Genomic DNA, 21,381 nt, shown 5'->3' on the forward strand with positions numbered 1-21,381 from the left:
TTTTACATACATCCAGGGAAAATGGAATATTGTTTTCTGTCTCTGTGTTTTTGTATAAATGCTGTAATACCAATGAATTGTGGTCTTCTAACCAAGTGATGAATATGAACAAGTTCATGCCATTATTTAAATACAACTGGTTAAGCTGTCACTTGAAAATTAAAGTCCATGCACTATGTTGAATGCCAAATCTGAGAAAACACTGGAAGACCCGAAAGATCAATTTTGGCTGATCTCACAACCTGTTCAAGGTTGTTTTACTTCACCGTGAAGATGGTGTATGAAGGGGGCACCTGTATGGACAAGAGGCAGTTTCTCTAAATTTTCTAGTTCTTTGAGCCTTTAAGCCTGCCCCACTGTCATTCCTTAAGAGTAGCCGTATCCTGTCACTTGGTCATTTTAATAATTCCTGTGTTTCCGTTAGGCTGAGACAACAGTGACCTTTATTTTGTACAAGTAAAACAGCAACTACAAGTATAGAATCAGCAAGAGTAGGAGGAATTATGTGAGTGGCTTGGAGATCATAGAGTTATATAAAGCCTTTTCTTGAGGAGGTAGGTCTTGTTTGTTTGTTTTAATTTTTGTTGGAGTATAGTTGCTTTACATTGCTGTGTTAGCCTCTACTGCACAGCAAAATGAATCAGCTATACATATACACAGGTTTTGGACTGGATTTAAGGAAGGAATATGTCATGATGAATGTAAAGGGGTGTGCCATTAAAATTATTCCTTCAAATTGTATTCGGGACGCAATCACATCTCGCCAGCTGCCCTGCTCCCACCAGCATTTCTTGCATGCAATACTGATGGTCTCTGACCTTCTCCCTGATGCCCACCCCTTTACTCTTCTACGCTCTGCTTTCTCCAGGAAGCTTTTTTTTTTTTTTTAACATCTTTATTGGAGTATAATTGCTTTACAGTGGTGTGTTAGTTTCTGCTTTATAACAAAGTGAATCCGCTTTTAAAAATGAGTCAGATCACAACGTCAACACTCTCCCGTGGCTCGCCATGGTAAGAGCAGAAGCTCTGTGTGGTCTGGGTTCTGTCATCTCCCTGACTTCATCTTCTAGCTTTTCACCTTTTGTTCCATCAACTCCAGCCACGCTGTCCTCTTCCTGCTCCTTGAACATGACAAGTATAAGCTCAGCTGAGAGCTTCTGCTCCGGCAGTTCCCTGTGCTCAGGCACCCCCATGGCTCGCTGCCTTAAGGAGCTTCCTCGGTTGTCACCTTATTGAAGAGGGCTTTCCTGAGGCCCCTGCCCCCAATCACTCTCTGGCTTCTTTACTGTTTTCCTCTTCACAGCACTTATTACCTTCTCGCATATCACGTAGCATTTGTTAGTTTATTCCTTATCTCACCCCTATGAGAATGTTAAGCTCTTGAAGACTAAATAGCCAAAATTGAAAATAATAACCAAGTTTAAAGGTCTCCATTTTTTTTTTTTTTTTTTTGGTCCCTGTCAGCCAGAACAATGCCTGGTATAAACTAGGGTTCAAGAAATATTTGTTTCATTAATAAATAACTCATGTAAAACAGCCAAGCTGAAGACTCTGAGGAAAAAATGAAGTGTGAGGGACCTTTTTAAAAATCAGTCTTTGTAAGTTTCCTGGTTCATTCCTAGGTTTGGGCACCAAAAAAAAAAAAAATTAGTCTTGACTAGCCTTGACTAGAACTAAGGGAACCAGTAAATAAGAGGAAAGGGAGGGAAAATGGCGCTGTGTATTTTTCACGGTTTCCCGGTATCTTCATATACTATGAAATTATAGGGATTGGGAGACCATCCTATGATTTAAATAGTGACATACGACTTCTGTCTGTCGGGTCCATTGCAATTTGAGTAGGCTACTGTTTCATTAATAATGAGAGATGAGCCCCTGTTTAGTAAATAACCAAACACAAAGGAAAAGAGCATACTGGTAATAAAATGTTCCTTTTAAACAATGGCATAGTTCTGTGTTAACACCTGTTTCATCGCCTCGAAATTTGTTGCCCATTGTCAGGTTTTCGTTTCTGAAGGAAAACTGTGTTGATAACCTTTTAGAGGCTTCAGAGAGAACATTCGTTTCCTTCGGATCTGCTCCAGGAGTATCAGAGGGAGAATACTGGAAAGTGTAAAGACAAGCCAGTTAGAAGAGAGGGCAAGATGAACAATAATGTTTAGTTTTATAAACATCTCTTACTCCTAAAGATCCCACAGTATTTTACTGACTGATATTTACAAGGTTCTGTTCTTACTTCAGGCTGACTGTAAACCACTTTTCCTAAAATTTAATCTCCCTTTTAAAATGATTTCTATCTTCTTTTTTGGTGAAACTGTACATTTCTTCATTCCAAAACTTTCTTTCTGCCACTTCATTAATTGGTCATTGCATCATTCCGGGTGTGTGTGCACATCACATTATCATTGTCATCAGAGGCCTACTACATAAGCATAGCTTCCCATTTCATCCTCAGAACTGTTCGGTGAGCTAGGTGTTTGTTATCCTCTTATACTCAGAGGAAATTGATGTTCAGAAAATTTAATAATCTGCCTAAGGACATTTAACTAGTAAGTGACAGAGCCGGACTCAAAGTCAGGTATGTTGTATGACACGGTACGTGAACGTTCCATCACACCACACTCCTTCCTCAGGAGGCCAGGTGGCCTCTGGCATCTCCCCGAAGCCCTCCAGTTATCAGTTTCTTCAGTTGAGGGATTTGACTCAGATGTTCTTTAAGGCCCCTCCCCCCCCCACTCTGTTTATGGCTTTTATTATTGGTAGTAATAATGGCTACCACTATTGGGTTAAATTCTTCACAAACATAGCTTACTAAAGTCAATAACCGTGTCAGTGTGATATTATTATCCCCAAGTTTCACATGGGATTTTGAGTGGCTAAGCCACTTGTCCAAGGCCACCAAGTGTTCACATGCAGAACTCCTATGTGAACCCCAGTTTGGGATCCATAATAACACTGCATTATCATATACTGTTTCCACACTATCCCTTACTCCTTTTGTATAAGTGTAAACTTGACAAATGTGAGAAGACTCTACTCTTTTGCTAATTCAACAAATATTTTTGAAGAAGTGAGATAGATGAGGTTGACTGCAGCCTTTTGGCAAAGGGCCTTCTACACCAGATGAAAGCCTTTACCTTTTTTTCACTCAACATTGTCTTAGAGTTCACCCACATTGTTGTATATAGTTCATATTCTTCACTTTTGTGTAATATTTCATTGTGATTGTGTAAATAACTGCAATTTACTTATTCATGGATCTGTTCTGGGACATTTGTTTGTAGATTTTGCTCTTATAAACAGTACTATAATAAACTTTCTTATAAATTATCTACTGGTGCAAATCTCAGAAGACAGTATAAAGTACAGTGCTCTTTTTATAAAGCTCAAAACTGAGTAAAACTGTTAAAGGTATAGCCGCATGCATGTATGGTAAGACTATACCAAAGCAAGGAAAGAAGTAATAAACACAAAAGTCAGCACAGTGATTTTTGTAACGGGGAGGAGGAGGCATGTAGACAGGAGAAGGGAGAGGGAGGGAGCACAGATAATGGATGCAAGTTTACAGGATAATGTTCTAGTTCTTGATTGGGTGGTATGTTCATAAGCATGTTCATATGTACATTCATAAATACATAGGTATTTATTATTTAAATAAATTTTCAATTTTAGATTCACAAAATTATTGCAAAGATAGTACAGAATGTTCTGTGTGTCCCATACTCAGTTTCCCTTATTGTTAACATCTTACCTGTGGTATACTTGTCACAGGGAATGAGCCAATATTGATACATTGTTATTAACTAAAGTTCATACTTTACTCAGACAGGTTTCCTTAGTTTTTACCTAATACCTTTTCTCATGATTAGACTTAGGAGGAAGCTCACAGTGGTAAAGTGCCACATCAAATCATGTCAAAGGTGCGTACTATTAACATGTCCTGCCATTGTTGATGTGAGCTTTGATCACCTGGCTGAGGTACTGTTTGTCAGGTTTCTCCACTGTGGTTATTCTTTTTCCCCCTTTTCATACTGTCCTCTTCGGAAGGAAGCCCCATGCGCAGCCGTGCTGAAGAAAGGAGGAGTTATACCCCATCTCCTTAAGAACGCAGCAGCATGGCTGGACCCAGAGGTTAGCATACTCAGTGAGGTAAAAGCCAGACAGAGAGACAAGCACCATGTGACATCACTTACAAGTGGAATCTCAAAAACGGTACCAATGAACTTATCTACGAAACAGAAACAGAGCCACAGAAGAAAACAAACTCATGGTTTCCAGAGGGGAGAGGGGTGGGGAGGGGTAAATTAACCTAGACGCACTACTATATATAAAGTAGATAATCAAAAGGACCTACTCTATATATAGCACAGGGAATTATACTCAATATTTTGCAATAACCTATAAGGGAAAAGAATCTGAAAAAATAAATAAATAAATAAATAAATATATATATATATATATGTCTGAATCACTGTAGTGTACACCTGAAACTAACACAACATTGTAAATCAACTATATATACTTCAATGAAAAAAAAAAGAAAGAATGGAGTACCTACATAAATTATTTGGAATCCTTCTGCAAGAGAAATTTGTCTCCCTCATTTTTATCTATTCAATTATATCAGTATGGATATAATGATACATGGATATTCATGGATGTTCATACTTTGGATTACAATCCAACACTATTTTGTTGCTCAAACTGTTCCAGTTTGTGCCTTGGGGAGTCCCTTTATTTGGCTCTTTCTGTCCCTTCGACATACCCTGGTCATTGTGACTTTTTTTGGTTTTTTTTTTGGGTTTCTGGCACTTCCTGGCTCTCCAAGATGCTCCAGACTCATTTTGTATATTTCCTGCCCCAGCCCTGGAATCAGCCATTTCTCTAAGGAGCCCCTGGTTCCTTTCATTGGAGAGCAGATGCCAAGATCTGGACGCTCCACGAGCTCATTGCTGCTGGGGTATTGTTGCTTCTAAGCCCTCCAGTTGACAGAACAAGGCAATGTATATGTGTGTACTAACCCACACACATATATATATATCTGTAGATATTTTCATACATAACCTTCTGTATCTATAATAAACTAAATATGAGTTCACACTGATTCAGCTCTAATTCATTTCCATGTAAATCATGCTAGCCTTTTACCCTTGCTTATGTGTAGCCTCTAGCTCCAACAGTGAGAAACCTAGCTCCCACCATCCATCATCAGTTTATGTAATTATTCTATTCTGTATACATGTATAGAGGTTTCAAATTTGTCCATCTACACCCCTGCGAGAAACAACTCTATCAACTAGAGTATAATTCTTATGTACAGTTCCTTTTGCTTTTAGTCTTACAGACTACTTATTTCCAAAGTTATTTAGTTCATCTTATGCCTCCACACCCTTTAATGAGGTTGTTTCATACATTTTTAATGCACTTAGATTCTTTTGTCACTCTCTGCATTCCATCCTAGGATCTCTTGACCTTCTAGTTGATTTTTTTTAATTTGCATACATTAAAATTTACTTCATGCTATAAAGCTCTATGGATTTTGACAAATAATGCCTTATTATCTAGATTTACAGTATCACACAGAATAGTCTCACCTTCATAAAAAATCCCCCATGTTTTATTTACTCAACTCTCCCATTTTTGAAGCCCTGGCAACCACTGATCGTTACTCTCTTTTTGCCTCTTCCAAAATATCACATAATTGGAATCATACAGTACATAGCCTTTTCAGACTGGCTTCTTTTATTTAGCAATATGCATTTAAGATTGACCCATGTCCTGTTGTGGTTTGATAGCTCATTTCTTTTTATCACTGAATAATACTCCATTGTACGACTGTACAACAGTTAATCAGTTCAGTTATCGAAGGACATCTTGGTTGCTTCCAGTTTTTACAATTGTACATAAAGTTGCTATAAACATTTGCACGTAGGCTTTTATAGGAACATAAGTTTTCACATCAGTTGAGTAATTGTCTAGGAGCACGAGTGCTTGGTCTTATGTTAAGACTATATTTAATTTTGTAAGAAACTGCCAAACGGTCTTCCAAAATGATGGTACAATTGTGCATTCTCACCATCAATGAATGAGAACTACTTTTGCTTTGCATCTTCACCAGCAGTTGGTGGTGTTTGTGTTCTGGCTTTAGCCATTTTCATAAATGTGTAATGCTATCTCCTTGTTGTTTTAATTTGCAACTCCCTAATGTCAAATTATGTTGAACACCTTTTACTATGCTTAGTTTCCTATTTGGTGAGGTACCATTCATGTCTTCTGCCCGTTTTTTTTTTAAATCACGTTGCTTTTTTTCTTTTTTTTAAAGACTCTATAATTTGTATGTGTTGCATATCTTCTTTTGTGTGTGTCAGATAATGGGATAAAATATTAAAACAAAACAAGGGAGGAGGAAAAAACTTTGAGTTTCATGCTGTAGGTACAAGGGCTGATTAAATTAAGAATTCAGGCTTAACTTCAAACTCCTATTTGCTATTTATTAGTCTTGTGACTTTGGGAAAGTTATATAATCTCTTGGGGCCTCGAATTCTTCATACTGAAAATGAGAATGTTAATATCTACCTCACCTGTTTTTTGTGAGAATTTAATGAAAATGGCATAGTTAGGTAGAGATCAATAAGTAGAGACTTGTGAAGCACATAGGAGATGCTCAATAAATACGGTTGTTTCCATACCCCCAGCAGTGGAGAGCTCATTCATTCATTAAACAAATATTTGTCAAGTGTTTTGTGCCAGGAACTGTTGTGTGTATTTGGGATACTTCCATGAATCACCGTGTGGCAGGACTTATAGAAGTCCTTTAAACTGGATTGTGATATTTACTCATAATTTAGAAAATTAACTTGTAGGAAAAGACCAAAAGGAGAGAATTAAGTCAGTAGACTCTTCTAAAAGTTCAGATAAGAGATTATAAGAACCTAAAAGATAGAATTGGGAATGGAAAAGGGGGAACAGCTGAAAAAGATGTCTCACAAGTAGAATCCAGTAGACCTGGAGATTACTAGGTAATTATGGGTAAAACAGAGAGTGTGTTAACAATGACTGACTTTTTCTAAAAGAGAGATTATAGAATACTGGTTTATAAAGGAACAAAATCACTTAGAATGTTTGGATAATCAGCACAGCTTGAAGCATACACACACACACACACACACACACACACACTGTCCTGCACCGAAATTTCTTTTGTAAAACTCTTTAATGGAGAAGTGCTGATTCCCTAGCAAAAACATCTAAAGAGGAAACTAAACTCTCAAGTCAAATGGGAAACCTTCAAGATTAATTTCCTGGACTCATTAGCCACCAAAACTTTTCTGCATTGGTTCTAATAATTGTACTGCTGAGCATTTTAAGAGACAGCACAGTACTCTTCCTTGTCTAATAAAGTTAGAATGTAAATTTTTGCTCAATGGCATGGTTAGGTCAGCAGCAAAAAGAACTGCGCAATTTCATCTCCGATTCTAAGTTAAGCAGAGCCGAGAGATCATTCCCCTGTGTGTTTATAAGGAAGAGTTAAATCCCTCCCAGGGTAATGTAGCACCAGATCGAAGTAAACAGACTATGATTTCAGTGCTAGACACAGCCTTAAGGCAGAAGAAATTACACTGTCATACAGAGGATATGTAGCTGCTGCTATTTTGGTGCTTGAGTTCTTTGTTGTCACATAGTTGAAGGCAATCCAGATGAAGAAAAGTGTTAACCAACAAAAGAAGAAAATTTCCTGCACATGGCTACGGGGATGTGGGGGAAGAGGAAAGATGTAGCACTGTGCCATCTGAACATACCAATAAAGGGGTCCATTCCAGTAATCGCTGGCTTCAACTTGTCTCCTCGTTCTTATTGGAAGCAAGTTGTTCACAAGGACAAAGTGCAAGCTAGAGTTTAAAAATGATGTTTCATTACACGGTTTATCTGCCATTGTGGAATCTAAAAATCACCACTGTTTCTTTCATTGAATTAGGTTCCAGATGCTTATAAAATAATCTTGGGAAAAAGTGGAACACCCACTTTCTTGGTATATCCAATACCATGAGGGTATTATTTGAGATATTTTAGAAGCATTATAATATATGCCTCTGTATGTCTGTATCTTTAGAGGTATATATAGACATTATAGGCAGTTACCTTTAAAATTCAAAGGACTAATTCTGAACAGATAGACCAAATATGTAAGTTTCACCACTCCAAATGGAAGGTAAAGATCAGAATATAAGATAGATTCTACATTCCCACCAATATGGGGATTCTGCCTGTTGTTGGGGGTTTGTCTATTCCTGTTATGCATTCCAGAAGTAGGAAAATAACTTCACATTGGGTTTGGAGACCCACTATACCCACTATGAGACAGCCTGAGCTAGAATCCAATTGATCACCTGACCTCCATAAGTCCCTACCCTGACTGGTGAGCCACAGAGATGTTTTGGTCTCTTGTAATCAGTGTTAGTTCAGAGCCACTGCCCAGTAATCTCTGAAAGGTCTTATATTTCCTTTTCCCCATTGCACAGTCACCCTGATAAAAGGCCAGTGGTTCCTTTGGGGAAGGCTGGGAGAAAGAAGAATACAGATATGATGCAATACAGAATTTTAATTGAAAGGTAATTGAGTATGAAAGTAGTATATTATAAAAACCTGTGGGAAACAAAACTGAAATCATCTTTTCCAAAATAATTACTAAAAACAGGACATGTGAGCCAGTAGAGAAAGATGTAGGATAAATTTGGAAATTATCTTAGCATTTGCATGATGAGCAATGCTTGTATAACTTTAACATATCTGCAAATAAAAATTCAAACTCAATTATGTGATAAGGAATTAACTCAGGATAGCACAGTTAAATGCATGATCCAGGCCATTTCTGTGGTCTTCCATCACGGAAGACTTTATTCTTTCCTGGTGATCTAGTTTGCCTTCAGTGTTTACTGGTTGTAGAATGTTGTCTTTCCAGCAACTCTTCTTCAGTATTTTCTGAACAGCATCCCGTATTCTTCTGGGGCACTACCCCCTTCACAATTTTTTAAAATTCTGCTGTACTATCAGTTTCATTACTCTACCTCCTGGCCACAAAGATGGCCAATCAGAATCCTTTCCTGAAAATTTATTCATAGATGTTAGGGGGGGGGGTCTTCACTTTCTCAGTGGTGGCTATAAGCTGTTTGCTCCTTTCTTCCTCCTTCCCTCACCGCCATGATGGAGGTAGACATTCAACACACAGTAGGAGAGATGGAGGCCAGCACATAGAGAGAAACATGGCAGAAATACTGATTTTTTAATTTTGCCGTACTGGTATTAGTCTAACCCCACTGATCTCTTTCACGGTTAGGTGAACCAGTCAAACTCCTGTATATTTCTGAACCGTTTGTGAAACTACTCTTGACAGTTCTCTTCAATTCAGTCCCTCAACACCATCCGTCTAGACTATACTTTCTAGAATACTAAATTGTTCACATCACTCCTCATTCAAAAAATTCCATGTCCCCACTGGCAAGAGCATTGACTTTGTGAGTCAGAGTCTGAGGTTTTGGCTCCTTGGCTAATGAGCAGGTCTGTTCATCGCTGTGAGCCTCCTGACTCAAATACCTAGTTCTCTGGGTTACTGAGAGATGAAAACATGAGCACAGAAACGTAAAGCGTTTGATGTAGTCCTGGGGCATGGTGAGCACTCCCCGAGAAAGGTCCAGACTCCCGCGTGTGGCTTTCCAGGCCTGCGCAGCTGGGCAGCCTCTGTGCCATCCTCCCCTCTGCTCCTCACCTCGCTAAACTCTGTTGCATCCAAACCGGCTTATCTGCTATTCCCCGATAAGCCATAGGTCCCCCGCTATGTGGCTTGTCTCCTGCCCTTTATCTACCTATCTAAATGTAGCCCAGTCTTTAAAAAGCAGTAAAATCAATCCCATCTCTTCTATGACTTTTTTGACTAACCATTTTAAAGTGATCATTTCCTTCTCCAAATTCCTGGAACACTCTATTGCCTGTGTCTTTAATCTGGTGACTAATCCTATAATGCCTGGGTCTTCTCTGTTTTTCTTTCAAACTGTTATGTATTTTGCACTATTTTTTATGATGAAACTCTTTTATCCTTTTTTTTAAAAATTTTTATTTATTTATGGCTGTGTTGGGTCTTCATTTCTGTGCGAGGGCTTTCTCTAGTTGCGGCAAGCGGGGGCCACTCTTCATCGCAGTGCGCGGGCCTCTCACTATCGCGGCCTCTCTTGTTGCGGAGCACAGGCTCCAGATGCGCAGGCTCAGTAGTTGTGGCTCACGGGCCTAGTTGCTCCGCGGCATGTGGGATCCTCCCAGACCAGGGCTCGAACCCGTGTCCCCTGCATTGGCAGGCAGACTCCCAACCACTGTGCCACCAAGGAAGCCCCTTTTATCCTATTTTTAATCTAATCGTATGCTCCTTGTGGGTAAGACCTACTTCTTTTATTTCCTTTCATCCCTCAGGGAGCTTACTACCTAATAGTTACAAAATTCTATTTCTTGAAATAAATAAATAAAATTTCAATAGTATGAAAAAAAAAGAATATTGGGTTTTAGTCATTCTTTCCTTTATAAATCTTTTATTCTCAATCCCCCTGGAAACAGTGAACTATATGAAAGTTTAGATATTTCATACTGTTCTTTTGATTACAGATGTAATCTTACTCTAATAAGTACCCTTGTATGGGGAGAGAAGTCACTCATAGGTAATGCAGGAAATACCAGTCAAGTAGGAGAGAAAGAACTATAGAACTTATTTGGGCCTAGAAAAGTGACTGTTCTTTTATTCTGTTTTTAGCGTTTCCTTCAAGTGAGTTAGCTCTTTTCATCCCAGTGAGGAATTACACAGAGAAATAGTGACTAAAATTCATTGCTTATTGTTGACTGGGAGGCAGATGCAGAAGAGTTTCTGAATATACAGCCTTGGCAGGCTCCACTCAGCTCCCACCCTATTTCTGTGACCTAAAGACTAAATAGCCGAAACTGAAATAATAACCAAGATAAGGTCGTTTCTTTTTTTTCTTTTTCTCTTTGATTCTTGACTTATTTAGCCTAAAGTAAATGATCTCTATTTGACACATAATAAAATTGCCCTTGCATATTGCTTTAAACAATCTGTATCTGATAGGATGTACCTGATTTTATGCCTGTACTAAATGAATAGAATAGGATACAGAACTAGAAACTTAAGGAGAATTTAGGAGTTCGATTTAACAAATTTAGATAAAGGTTATGAAAAGGGAATAGTTCCTGGCCCCAATGCTTTTCCAGTCTAGATTTTCAAGCAATCGGCTTTGTTACGAAACTATAGTTAGACCTCATGGTGTGTCCAGTTATTAAAGATCTGCTTCGTGTTCTATGTCCAGGGAACTAAGTTATACTACTGGTGTTGGGGATAGGAATGCCATAATCAGTGCAGGCAAGCGATGGTGAACCAGGCTTTCACTGGTTCCCAGCAGTTACGTTTCCAGGAACATGATGTAACTTGCTGAATAGCCAAATCCTTGAGCTAACATGTAGTGATATAACTGGGTTTACTGCAATCATTCTGAATTATTGAGGAAACTTCTAAAGTGTGTTCTTAGTCTGAAATTTGGCTTACCAAAATTTTGGCCAGAGAGGTGCATTTTAAAATGAACAAAACCAAAAAGGACATCTTAAATCCAAAATTGCCTTAAATTTGTTAAAAGTAGTTTAAAATAAAATTATGTGAAATTAAAAAGAATAGAAATTTGAAATTATCAAATGTCTTATTATGTGATATTAACTAATATTTGTGGAGATTAACAAATGTAATGTTAAAGATATTACTAACAAGATCTAGATCAGTATTTAAAAAATAACAATTTTCTCTAAAAATTGCATCTTTTCCCTCTCTTGAATTCAAAATGTAACTTGATTTGAGATGACCTGTTTCTAAATTCAAAAATCAAAGCAGCTTGGGACTTACCTGGTGGCACAGTGGTTTAGAATCTGGCTGCCAATGCAGGGGACATGGGTTGGAGCCCTGGATCCAGGAAGATCCCACATGCCACGGAGCAACTGGGCCCATGCGCCACCACTACTGAGCCTGCACTCTAGAACCCATGAGCCACAATTACTGAAGCCCGTGCGCCACAACTACTGAAGCCTGCACGCCTAGAGCCCGTGATCCGCAACAAGAGAAGCCACCGCAATGAGAAGCCCGCGCACCGCAACGAAGAGTAGCCCCCGCTCACTGTAGCTAGAGAAAAGCTGCGCGCGCAACAACGAAGACCCAGTGCAGCCAAAAATAAATAAATAAATAATTTAATTTTTAAAAAAATCAAAGCAGCTTGGATTGGAAATTGCAGATTTGCAACCTATCCAAATCATGTACTTGCAGGAAACTTTTATATGTCAAAGGCACATATTACTTGCTTAATACATTTCATGAATAAATCAGTAAATAGAATGAATGAATGAATGAGTGAACCAGCTGTCAAGATGCAATGAGCATGACAATATAGAATTTACTGTTACTGAGAGACTAAATGATTTTAATTTTTCCAGGTTTCATAGTCACTGTTTATAAAGTAAAAATAATAGTTAGACCTTATTTGCAGTGCCGTATTAAATGCAATAATATACACAATATGTCTAACAGTACCTAGCCCATGGTGGTAAGTATTCCCTTTCTCCATGATGAAAATGTAGTCTTAATTTAAAAAAAAAAATAGAAATCTCCTTGCTAGAACCGAAGAAAGACTTTTGGAAGGTCAATCTAATTGGCGAACTCCTTATTTCCATGATTTCTATCATCTTGTCCATGGAGATCATTTCCTAAAGGAAATTTCTGTCCTTTAACTCGCTTCTTGATCAGTAACTCATATTTCTTTTTTTTTTTCTCACACACACACACTGTATTTTATTTTTACAAGAGATAAATAAACTGACACCAAGCATTGTAAATGGATGACCACAACAAAAGCAACAATGATTGCAATTACCAAACACGAAACACACTCATACTATGTCATAATATTGACGTTCAGTCCAGTAATCCTCCACTGTAACAGCTCCTTTACTTTGCAGTGAAAATTGATTTGTATATTTTTTGCCTCTGAGTCCTTGTGGGATTTTTTTTTTTTATTCAAACAGAAAGTCACAACAATTATAATCATCCTCATCAGTTCACTCAGTCCCATGTAATTAATTTTTTTTTCATCTTGATCTTTTGTTAGCACTTTTATGAATTCATCAGTTTTCCATTAGAGTTCTGAAAATGCTTATTCATTCAGTTCAGCAGTATAGTCAGTTACCAGAAACCTGTACTTGTCAGAGTCTTTTCCATGAATTCCTTGAAGATGAAACCCTTTTATAGGAACATTTATGCAAAATCATCAGAGTACACCCAGAAGTGTCTGTAAATGACAAAAGACTTAAAAATGACCACGGTTAAAGATTTGATGAAAGTTCATAATAATGCAATTGACAAGGAAATTTAGTTATTTCTGAGATATACATTTTAAAGTAATAACTAGAATTATGACTTATAACATTATACCAGAACATGTAAGATTTTCAGAAATTTCATGTAATGTCTGAAACATTTATATTAACATATTTCCATACAAATAACCCAAAGAAAGTTTAGTATTAGTTGTTTTTTTTGTTTGTTTGTTTTTATACTGCAGGTTCTTATTAGTCATCAATTTTATACACATCAGTGTATACATGTCAATCCCAATCGCCCAATTCAGCACACCACCATCCCCACCCCACTGCGGTTTTCCCCCCTTGGTGTCCATACGTTTGTTCTCTACATCTGTGTCTCAACTTCTGCCCTGCAAAGCGGTTCATCTGTACCATTTTTCTAGGTTCCACATACATGTGTTAATATACGATATTTGTTTTTCTCTTTCTGACTTACTTCACTCTGTATGACAGTCTCTAGATCCATCCACGTCTCAACAAATGACTCAACTTCATTCCTTTTTATGGCGGAGTAATATTCCATTGTGTATATGTACCACATCTTCTTTATCCATTCGTCTGTTGATGGGCATTTAGGTTGCTTCCATGACCTGGCTATTGTAAAGAGTGCTGCAAGGAACATTGGGGTGCATGTGTCTTTTTTAATTATGGTTTTCTCTGGGTATATGCCCAGTAGTGGGATTGCTGGATCATATGGTACTTCTATTTTTAGTTTTTTAAGGAACCTCCATATTGTTCTCCATAGTGGCTGTATCAATTTACATTCCCACCAACAGTGCAAGAGGGTTCCCTTTTCTCCACACCCTCTCCAGCATTTGTTGTTTGTAGATTTTCTGATGATGCCCGTTCTAACTGGTGTGAGGTGATACCTCATTGTAGTTTTGATTTGCATTTCTCTAATGATTAGTGATGTTGAGCAGCTTTTCATGTGCTTCTTGGCCATCTGTATGTCTTCTTTGGAGAAATGTCTATTTAGGTCTTTGCCCATTTTTGGATTGGGTTGTTTGTTTCTTTAATATTGAGCTGCATGAGTTGTTTGTATATTTTGGAGATTAATCCTTTGTCCGTTGATTCATTTGCAAATATTTTCTCCCATTCTGAGGGTTGTCTTTTCATCTTATTTATGGTTTCCTTTGCTGTACAAAAGCTTTGAAGTTTCATTAGGTCTCATTTGTTTATTTTTGTTTTTATTTCCATTACTCTAGGAGGTGGATCAAAAAAGATCTTGCTGTGATTTATGTCAAAGGGTGTTCTTCCTATGTTTTCCTCTAAGAGTTTTATAGTGGCTGGTCTTACATTTAGGTCTCTAATCAATTTTGAGTTTATTTTTGTGTATGGTGTTAGGGAGTGTTCTAATTTCATTCTTTTACATGTAGCTGTCCAGTTTTCCCAGCACCACTTATTGAAGAGACTGTCTTTTCTCCATTGTATATCTTTGCCTCCTTTGTCATAGATTAGTTGACCATAGGTGCGTGGGTTTATCTCTGGGCTTTCTATCTTGTTCCATTGATCTATGTTTCTGTTTTTGTGCCAGTACCATATTATCTTGATTACTGTAGCTTTGTAGTATAGTCTGAAGTCAGGGAGTCTGATTCCTCCAGCTCCTTTTTCTTCCCTCAAGACTGCTTTCGCTATTTGGGGTCTTTTGTGTCTCCATACAAATTTTAAGATGATTTGTTCTAGTTCTGTAAAAAATGCCATTGGTAATTTGATAGGGATTGCATTGAATCTGTAGATTGCTTTGGGTAGTATAGTCATTTTCACAATATTGATTCTTGCAATCCAAGAACATGGTATATCTCTCCATCTGTTGATATCATCTTTAATTTCTTTCATCAGTGTCTTATAGTTTTCTGCATACAGGTCTTTTGTCTCCCTAGGTAGGTTTATTCCTAGGTATTTTATTCTTTTTGTTGCAATGGTAAATGGGAGTGTTTCCATAATTTCTCTTACAGATTTTTCATCATTAGTGTATAGGAATGCAAGAGATTTCTGTGCATTAATTTTGTATCCTGCAACTTTACCAAATTCATTGATTAGCTCTAGTACTTTTCTGGTGGCATCTTTAGGATTCTCTATGTATATTATCATGTCATCTGCAAACTGACAATTTTACTTCCTCTTTTCCAATTTGTATTCCTTTTATTCCCTTTTCTTCTCTGATTGCCATGGCTAGGACTTCCAAAACTATGTCGAATAATAGTGGTGAAAGTGGACATCCTTGTCTTGTTCCTGATCTTAGAGGAAATGCTTTCAGTTTTTCACCCTTGAGAATGATGTTTGCTGTGGGTTTGTCATATATGGCCTTTATTATGTTGAGGTAGGTTCCCTCTATGCCCACTTCCTGGAGAGTTTTTATCATAAATGGGTGTTGAATTTTGTCAAAAGCTTTTTCTGCATGTATTGAGATGATCATATGGTTTTTATTCTTCAGTTTGTTAATATGGTGTATCACATTGATTTGCATATATTGAAGACTCCTTGCATCCCTGGGATAAATACCACTTGATCGTGGTGTATGATCCTTCTAATGTGTTGTTGGATTCTGTTTGCTAGTACTTTGTTGAGGATTTTTGCATCTATATTCATCAGTGATATTGGTCTGTAATATTCTTTTTTTGTAGTATCTTTGTCTGGTTTTGGTATCAGGGTGATGGCGGCCTCATAGAATGAGTTTGGGAGTGTTCCTTCCTTTGCAGTTTTTTGGAAGAGTTTGAGAAGGATGGGTGTTAGCTCTTCTCTAAATGTTTGATAGAATTCACCTGTGAAGCCATCTGGTCCTGGACTTTTGTTTGTTGGAAGATTTTTAATCACAGTTTCAATTTCATTACTTGTGACTGGTCTGTTCATATTTTCTGTTTCTTCCTGGTTCAGTGTTGGAAGGTTATACCTTTCTAAGAATTTGTCCATTTCTTCCAGGTTGTCCATTTTATTGGCATAGAGTTGCTTGTAGTAGTCTCTTAGGATGCTTTGTATTTCTGCAGTGTCTGTTGTAACTTCTCCTTTTTCATTTCTAATTTTATTGATTTGAGACCTCTCCCTCTTTTTCTTGATGAGTCTGGCTAAAGGTTTATCAATTTTGTTTATCTTCTCAAAGAACCAGCTTTTAGTTTTATTGATGTTTGCTATTGTTTTCTTTGTTTCTATTTCATTTATTTCTTCTCTGATCTTTATGATTTCTTTCCTTCTGCTAACTTTGGGTTTTGTTTGTTCTTCCTTCTCTAGTTCCTTTAGGTGTAAGGTTAGATTGTTTAGTTGAGATTTTTCTTGTTTCTTGAGGTAGGCTTGTATAGCCATAAACTTCCGTCTTAGAACTGCTTTTGCTGCATCCCATAGGTTTTGGATCATCGTGTTTTCATTGTCATTTGTCTCTAGGTATTTTTTGATTTCCTCTTTGATTTCTTCAGTGATCTCTTGGATATTTAGTAACGTATTGTTTAGCCTCCATGTGTTTGTGTTTTTTACGTTTTTTTCCCTGTAATTCATTTCTAATCTCATAGCGTTGTGATCAGAAAAGATGCTTGATATGATTTCAATTTTCTTAAATTTACTGCGGTTTGATTTGTTACCCAAGATGTGATCTATCCTGGAGAATGTTCCATGCGCACTTGAGAAGAAAGTGTAATCTGCTGTTTCTGGATGGAATATCCTTTAAATATCAATTAAATCTATCTGGTCTATTGTGTCATTTAAAGCTTGTGTTTCCTTATTAATTTTCTGTTTGGATGATCTGTCCATTGGTGTAAGTGACATGTTAAAGTCCCCCAGTACTATTGTGTTACTGTCGATTTCCTCTTTTATAGCTGTTAGCAGTTGCTTTATGTATTGAGGTGCTCCTATATTGGATGCATATAAATTTATAATTGTTATATCTTCTTCTTGGATTGATCCCTTGATCATTATGTAGTGTCCTTCCTTGTCTCTCATAACATTCTTTATTTTAAAGTCTATTTTATCTGATATGAGTGTAGCTACTCCAGCTTTCTTTTGATTTCCATTTGCATGGAATATCTTTTTCCATCCCCTCACTTTCAGTCTGTATGTGTCCCTAGGTCTGAATTGGGTCTCTTGTAGACAGCATAGAGATGGGTCTTGTTTTTGTATCCATTCAGCAAGCCTGTGTCTTTTGGTTGGAGCATTTAATCCATGCACGTTTAAGGTAATTATCTGTATGTATGTTCCTATTACCATTTTCTTGATTGTTTTGGGTTTGTCTTTGTAGGTCCTTTTCTTCTCTTGTGTTTCCCACTTAGAGAAGTTCCTTTAGCATTTGTTGTAGAGCTGGTTTGGTGGTGCTGAATTCTCTTAGCTTTTACTTGTCTGTAAAGCTTTTGATTTCTCCATCGAATCTGAATGAGATCCTTGCCGGGTAGAGTAATCTTGGTTGTAGGTTCTTCCCTTTCATCACTTTAAGTATATCATGCCACTCCCTTCTGGCTTGTAGAGTTCCTGCTGAGAAATCTGTTATTAACCTTATGGGAGTTCCCTTGTATGTTATTTGTCGTTTTTCCCTTGCTGCTTTCAATAATTTTTCTTTGTCTTAATTTTTGCCAGTTTGATTACTATGTGTCTCGGCCTGTTTCTCCTTGGGTTTATCCTGTATGGGACTCACTGCGCTTCCTTGACTTGGGTGGCTATTTCCTTTCCCATGTTAAGGAGGTCCTGGATCATCTTCACTCTCATTATTCTGAATTATTTTTCTGGAAGGTTGCCTATCTCCACTTCATTGAGTTGTTTTTCTGGGGTTTTATCTTGTTCCTTCATCTGGTACATAGCCCTCTGCCATTTCATCTTGTCTATCTTTCTGGGTATGTGGTTTTTGTTCCACAGGCTGCAGGATCAGTAGCTCATATTTCTAATTCAAGGTTTATGAAAAATGTTGCTCAAAAATATAGGGACAATATTACTGTGGTTACTATTACAGAATTGTCTTCAACCTTGAACAGACCTAGAATTTCATAGATTACAAGTTTAAAATCAGTGACCACCATTCACGCAAACCTTTATTGAGTTTTAACTGTGCTAAATTTACATGTACCTGGCCCTGGGGAGCTAATTGTATATGAGAAAGACAGGTTTGTCTAATATTGGGTTGGCCAAAAATTTGTTTGGGTTTTTCCATGTTATGAAAAACCGAACGAATTTTTTGGTCAACCCAATATTTTAACAGGTATAAAGTACTAGAAGAGAGATGTATATAGAATGGGAGCAGAGAGATGGCAAATAATTTACCTTTGGGAATTGAAGAAGCCTTCATAGAGAAGGTTGTATTTGTTTTAGAGTCCTGAGAGATGCACAGGCATTTGCCAGGAGGGAATGGGGAAGATGAGAATGGGTGTCTAAAGGCAGGAAGGCAAGTACTATAAGTAGTGCTAGTAGACATACCATCATGCTTTTGTGTATCTGGAGCAGTGGTTTTCCGAAGAAAAATCTTTTTTAAAAGGAGACCATTCAGAATTCCACATGGAAAGAGAGAAAAGCAAAGCTGCCTTTCTGAAGCAGGGAGGACTGCCTGGAGTCATAGCTCTAGCTCAGTGGGCCACCCACAGTAGCAGTGGGGACACTTGGGAAGGAAGAAAAGCATGGCAGGAGACCATGTAGACCAGGCCTGGGGGCCAGAATTTGTTACTTTAGGTAGGGCTTTGTCCTCTGAGTGCTTGAGAATTATCAAACATTTTTAAGGAAGTGAGTAGCATCAACTCTATTAGAAAGAGAGCCCTGGGCACTCTGTAAATGGGTCAACATAGAGAGATCAGAGTAGAGACCTGTTAATTGGGTATTCCAGGAGTCCAGATATTAACAAAAGTGTTGGAACTAATTTGCATAGATCTGAGTTTTGATTTTGGCTCTTTCTCTGCCAAACTATATGACCTTTAATCACATAATCTTAGATTTAAAAGGATCATTCCATGTGTACTAATTCAACTACCTTTCCAATTTAGATGTCCCTTTAACGATGCAACTAACAAATAATTAGGCCATTGTATGACTTAGAACATTTACATGACATGAAGCACACTATATTGGGAAGAATCCCATTCTTTCTTGGTGGCCCTAATTGCATTTAAAACCAGAAAAACAAACGAACAAAATTTTCCTTTAATTTCCAAGTAGAGCAAATCTTCTGTTAAGGGATTTTACCAGACAGTCTTTGGATATTTATACATAGACCTTAAGTTCTTACTCACCTTTTCTTCTCCAAGCAAATCATTCAGAGTCCATGGGACATAAATTTCAGACTAGTTGCTTTCTTGGTTGCCCTCTGTAGATGCTCTGTATTCTGTGAACTGTTAAAATATGGAATCCAGAGCTGAAATACATTCAACAGAGGGGAGTTGAACAGTGTAGCATACAATGAATGGAGCTGATATCTCTCGATTTGGAAGTACTGCTTCTTAAAGAAGCATATGATTGCAGTCGTATTTTAATAGCCAGGTCATACTGTGGCTCATAGGGAGCCTGTAGTCAACTCAGACCCTGTATCCTTTAGTCTATTAACCCACCCTGTCCTCAGGCCCTCTAGCTTGACAAAAAAGGTCACACCTGCCTCCTATTTATGGTAATTATGGATAATATGATGTTAAATTAAATTTATAGGCAATGTTGTACTTGAAATTCAAGGTGACCTCGTTGTTGTGCAGATGTAGTTTTAAGAAAGACAAAAGAACCATTGACAAGAAAGTAATCTGTATCAAAAGCATATTAAATGGCCTTGGGAAAAAAAATGTGTTTCCTAGGATTTTGCATTCTGTGACCCTTCCTATTTCTGTTTTAGCAATAAAATATTTAACCTGACTATTCTATAAATAGATTTTCAATTTATATTGAAAATATACAATTTGATGAGAGTGAAGATGATTTTCCTGAGAGGCTAAGTTAATTGGTTTGTATACTTCTGTCTTGTATGTGTCTCAGTTTTTCCCTTGGCTTCTAAGCCATTGAGGGGAATGTTACTTCTCCAACACAATATTCTCTTGGCTGACTTCAATAAAGGAGTGACCAAGTCTCCTCTACATTTTCTGGCAGTAATGTTGCAGTAATCGGAATAAAATAAGGTCCTAAGGAGAATCTGGCTCAGACAATAGGAGTTACAGAGTAAAAACAAACACAGATCCTTACTATTAGCCCTTTACATGCTGGGAGCCAAGCACTAGTTGACAGTCACATTCCAGTGCATTTTGTAAAACTGAGCAATTTCCCTGCATGATTTAAACAAGATCTTCCCCCTTTTTATTATATCGGTGGCATCCATGAGCTTTTAGAAGGTTTGTTGTGTTCTTTACAGGTAGTCTACAGAGTTACTGAACATCATTATAGCACTGAAACTTTGTTGGATGTGCTGGTAAACTGTTTGGCTCTGAGGATTTAAAAAAAAAAAACGTTGCCGGGGCTTCCCTGGTGGCGCAGTGGTTGAGAGTCTGCCTGCTAATGCAGGGGACACGGGTTCGAGCCCTGGTCTGGGAAGATCCCACATGCTGCGGAGCAACTGGGCCCGTGAGCCACAAATACTGAGCCTGCGCGTCTGGAGCCTGTGCTCCGCAACAAGAGAGGCCCGCGCACCGCGATGAAGAGTGGCCCCCGCTTGCCACAACTAGAGAAAGCCCTCGCACAGAAACGAAGACCCAACACGGCCATAAATAAATTTAAAAAAAAAAACAGAAACAAAAAACCTACACCTTTAAAAAAAAAAAAACATAGATGTATAAGAAGCGTAGAAAATGCTTGGAAAATACATCTATTGTTTAAAAAAAAAAAAAAAAAAACGTTGCCGATACAGTCATCAGCTCTGCTGTGATCAGTCTTATTCAAATACTGTTTCTTGTATCTTGTTCATACTTTGTGGGAACAACAGACATAGAATCCAAGCTTTTAGCTTCAATTTTTTTCATTATAAAACTAAAAAAAATATGAATCGCTGACAAAAATTATAAG

The 21,381-nt window shown here is 37.7% G+C and overlaps 1 protein-coding gene across 7 annotated transcripts in view; it reads left to right on the top strand.

Annotated features, from left to right (window-relative positions):
* The window catches only part of ARL15 (ARF like GTPase 15), a 420,722-nt gene that overhangs the window by 245,178 nt on the left and 154,163 nt on the right, over nucleotides 1-21,381 (top strand). For 2 of the 7 annotated variants that reach the window (XM_082455931.1, XM_082455932.1), the window contains exon 5: nucleotides 4,048-8,153. The exons of the other annotated variants lie outside the window; for them this stretch is intronic. In XM_082455931.1, the coding sequence (XP_082312057.1) occupies nucleotides 4,048-4,308 (261 nt within the window). In that variant the 3' untranslated portion in view covers nucleotides 4,309-8,153. Of the gene's footprint in view, nucleotides 1-4,047; nucleotides 8,154-21,381 lie in introns of those variants that run through there. 7 annotated transcript variants of the gene reach the window in all.

The sequence above is a fragment of the Balaenoptera physalus genome (genome assembly GCF_965194825.1).
Source record: "Balaenoptera physalus genome assembly, chromosome: 3".
Classification (NCBI taxonomy): Eukaryota; Metazoa; Chordata; class Mammalia; order Artiodactyla; family Balaenopteridae; genus Balaenoptera; species Balaenoptera physalus.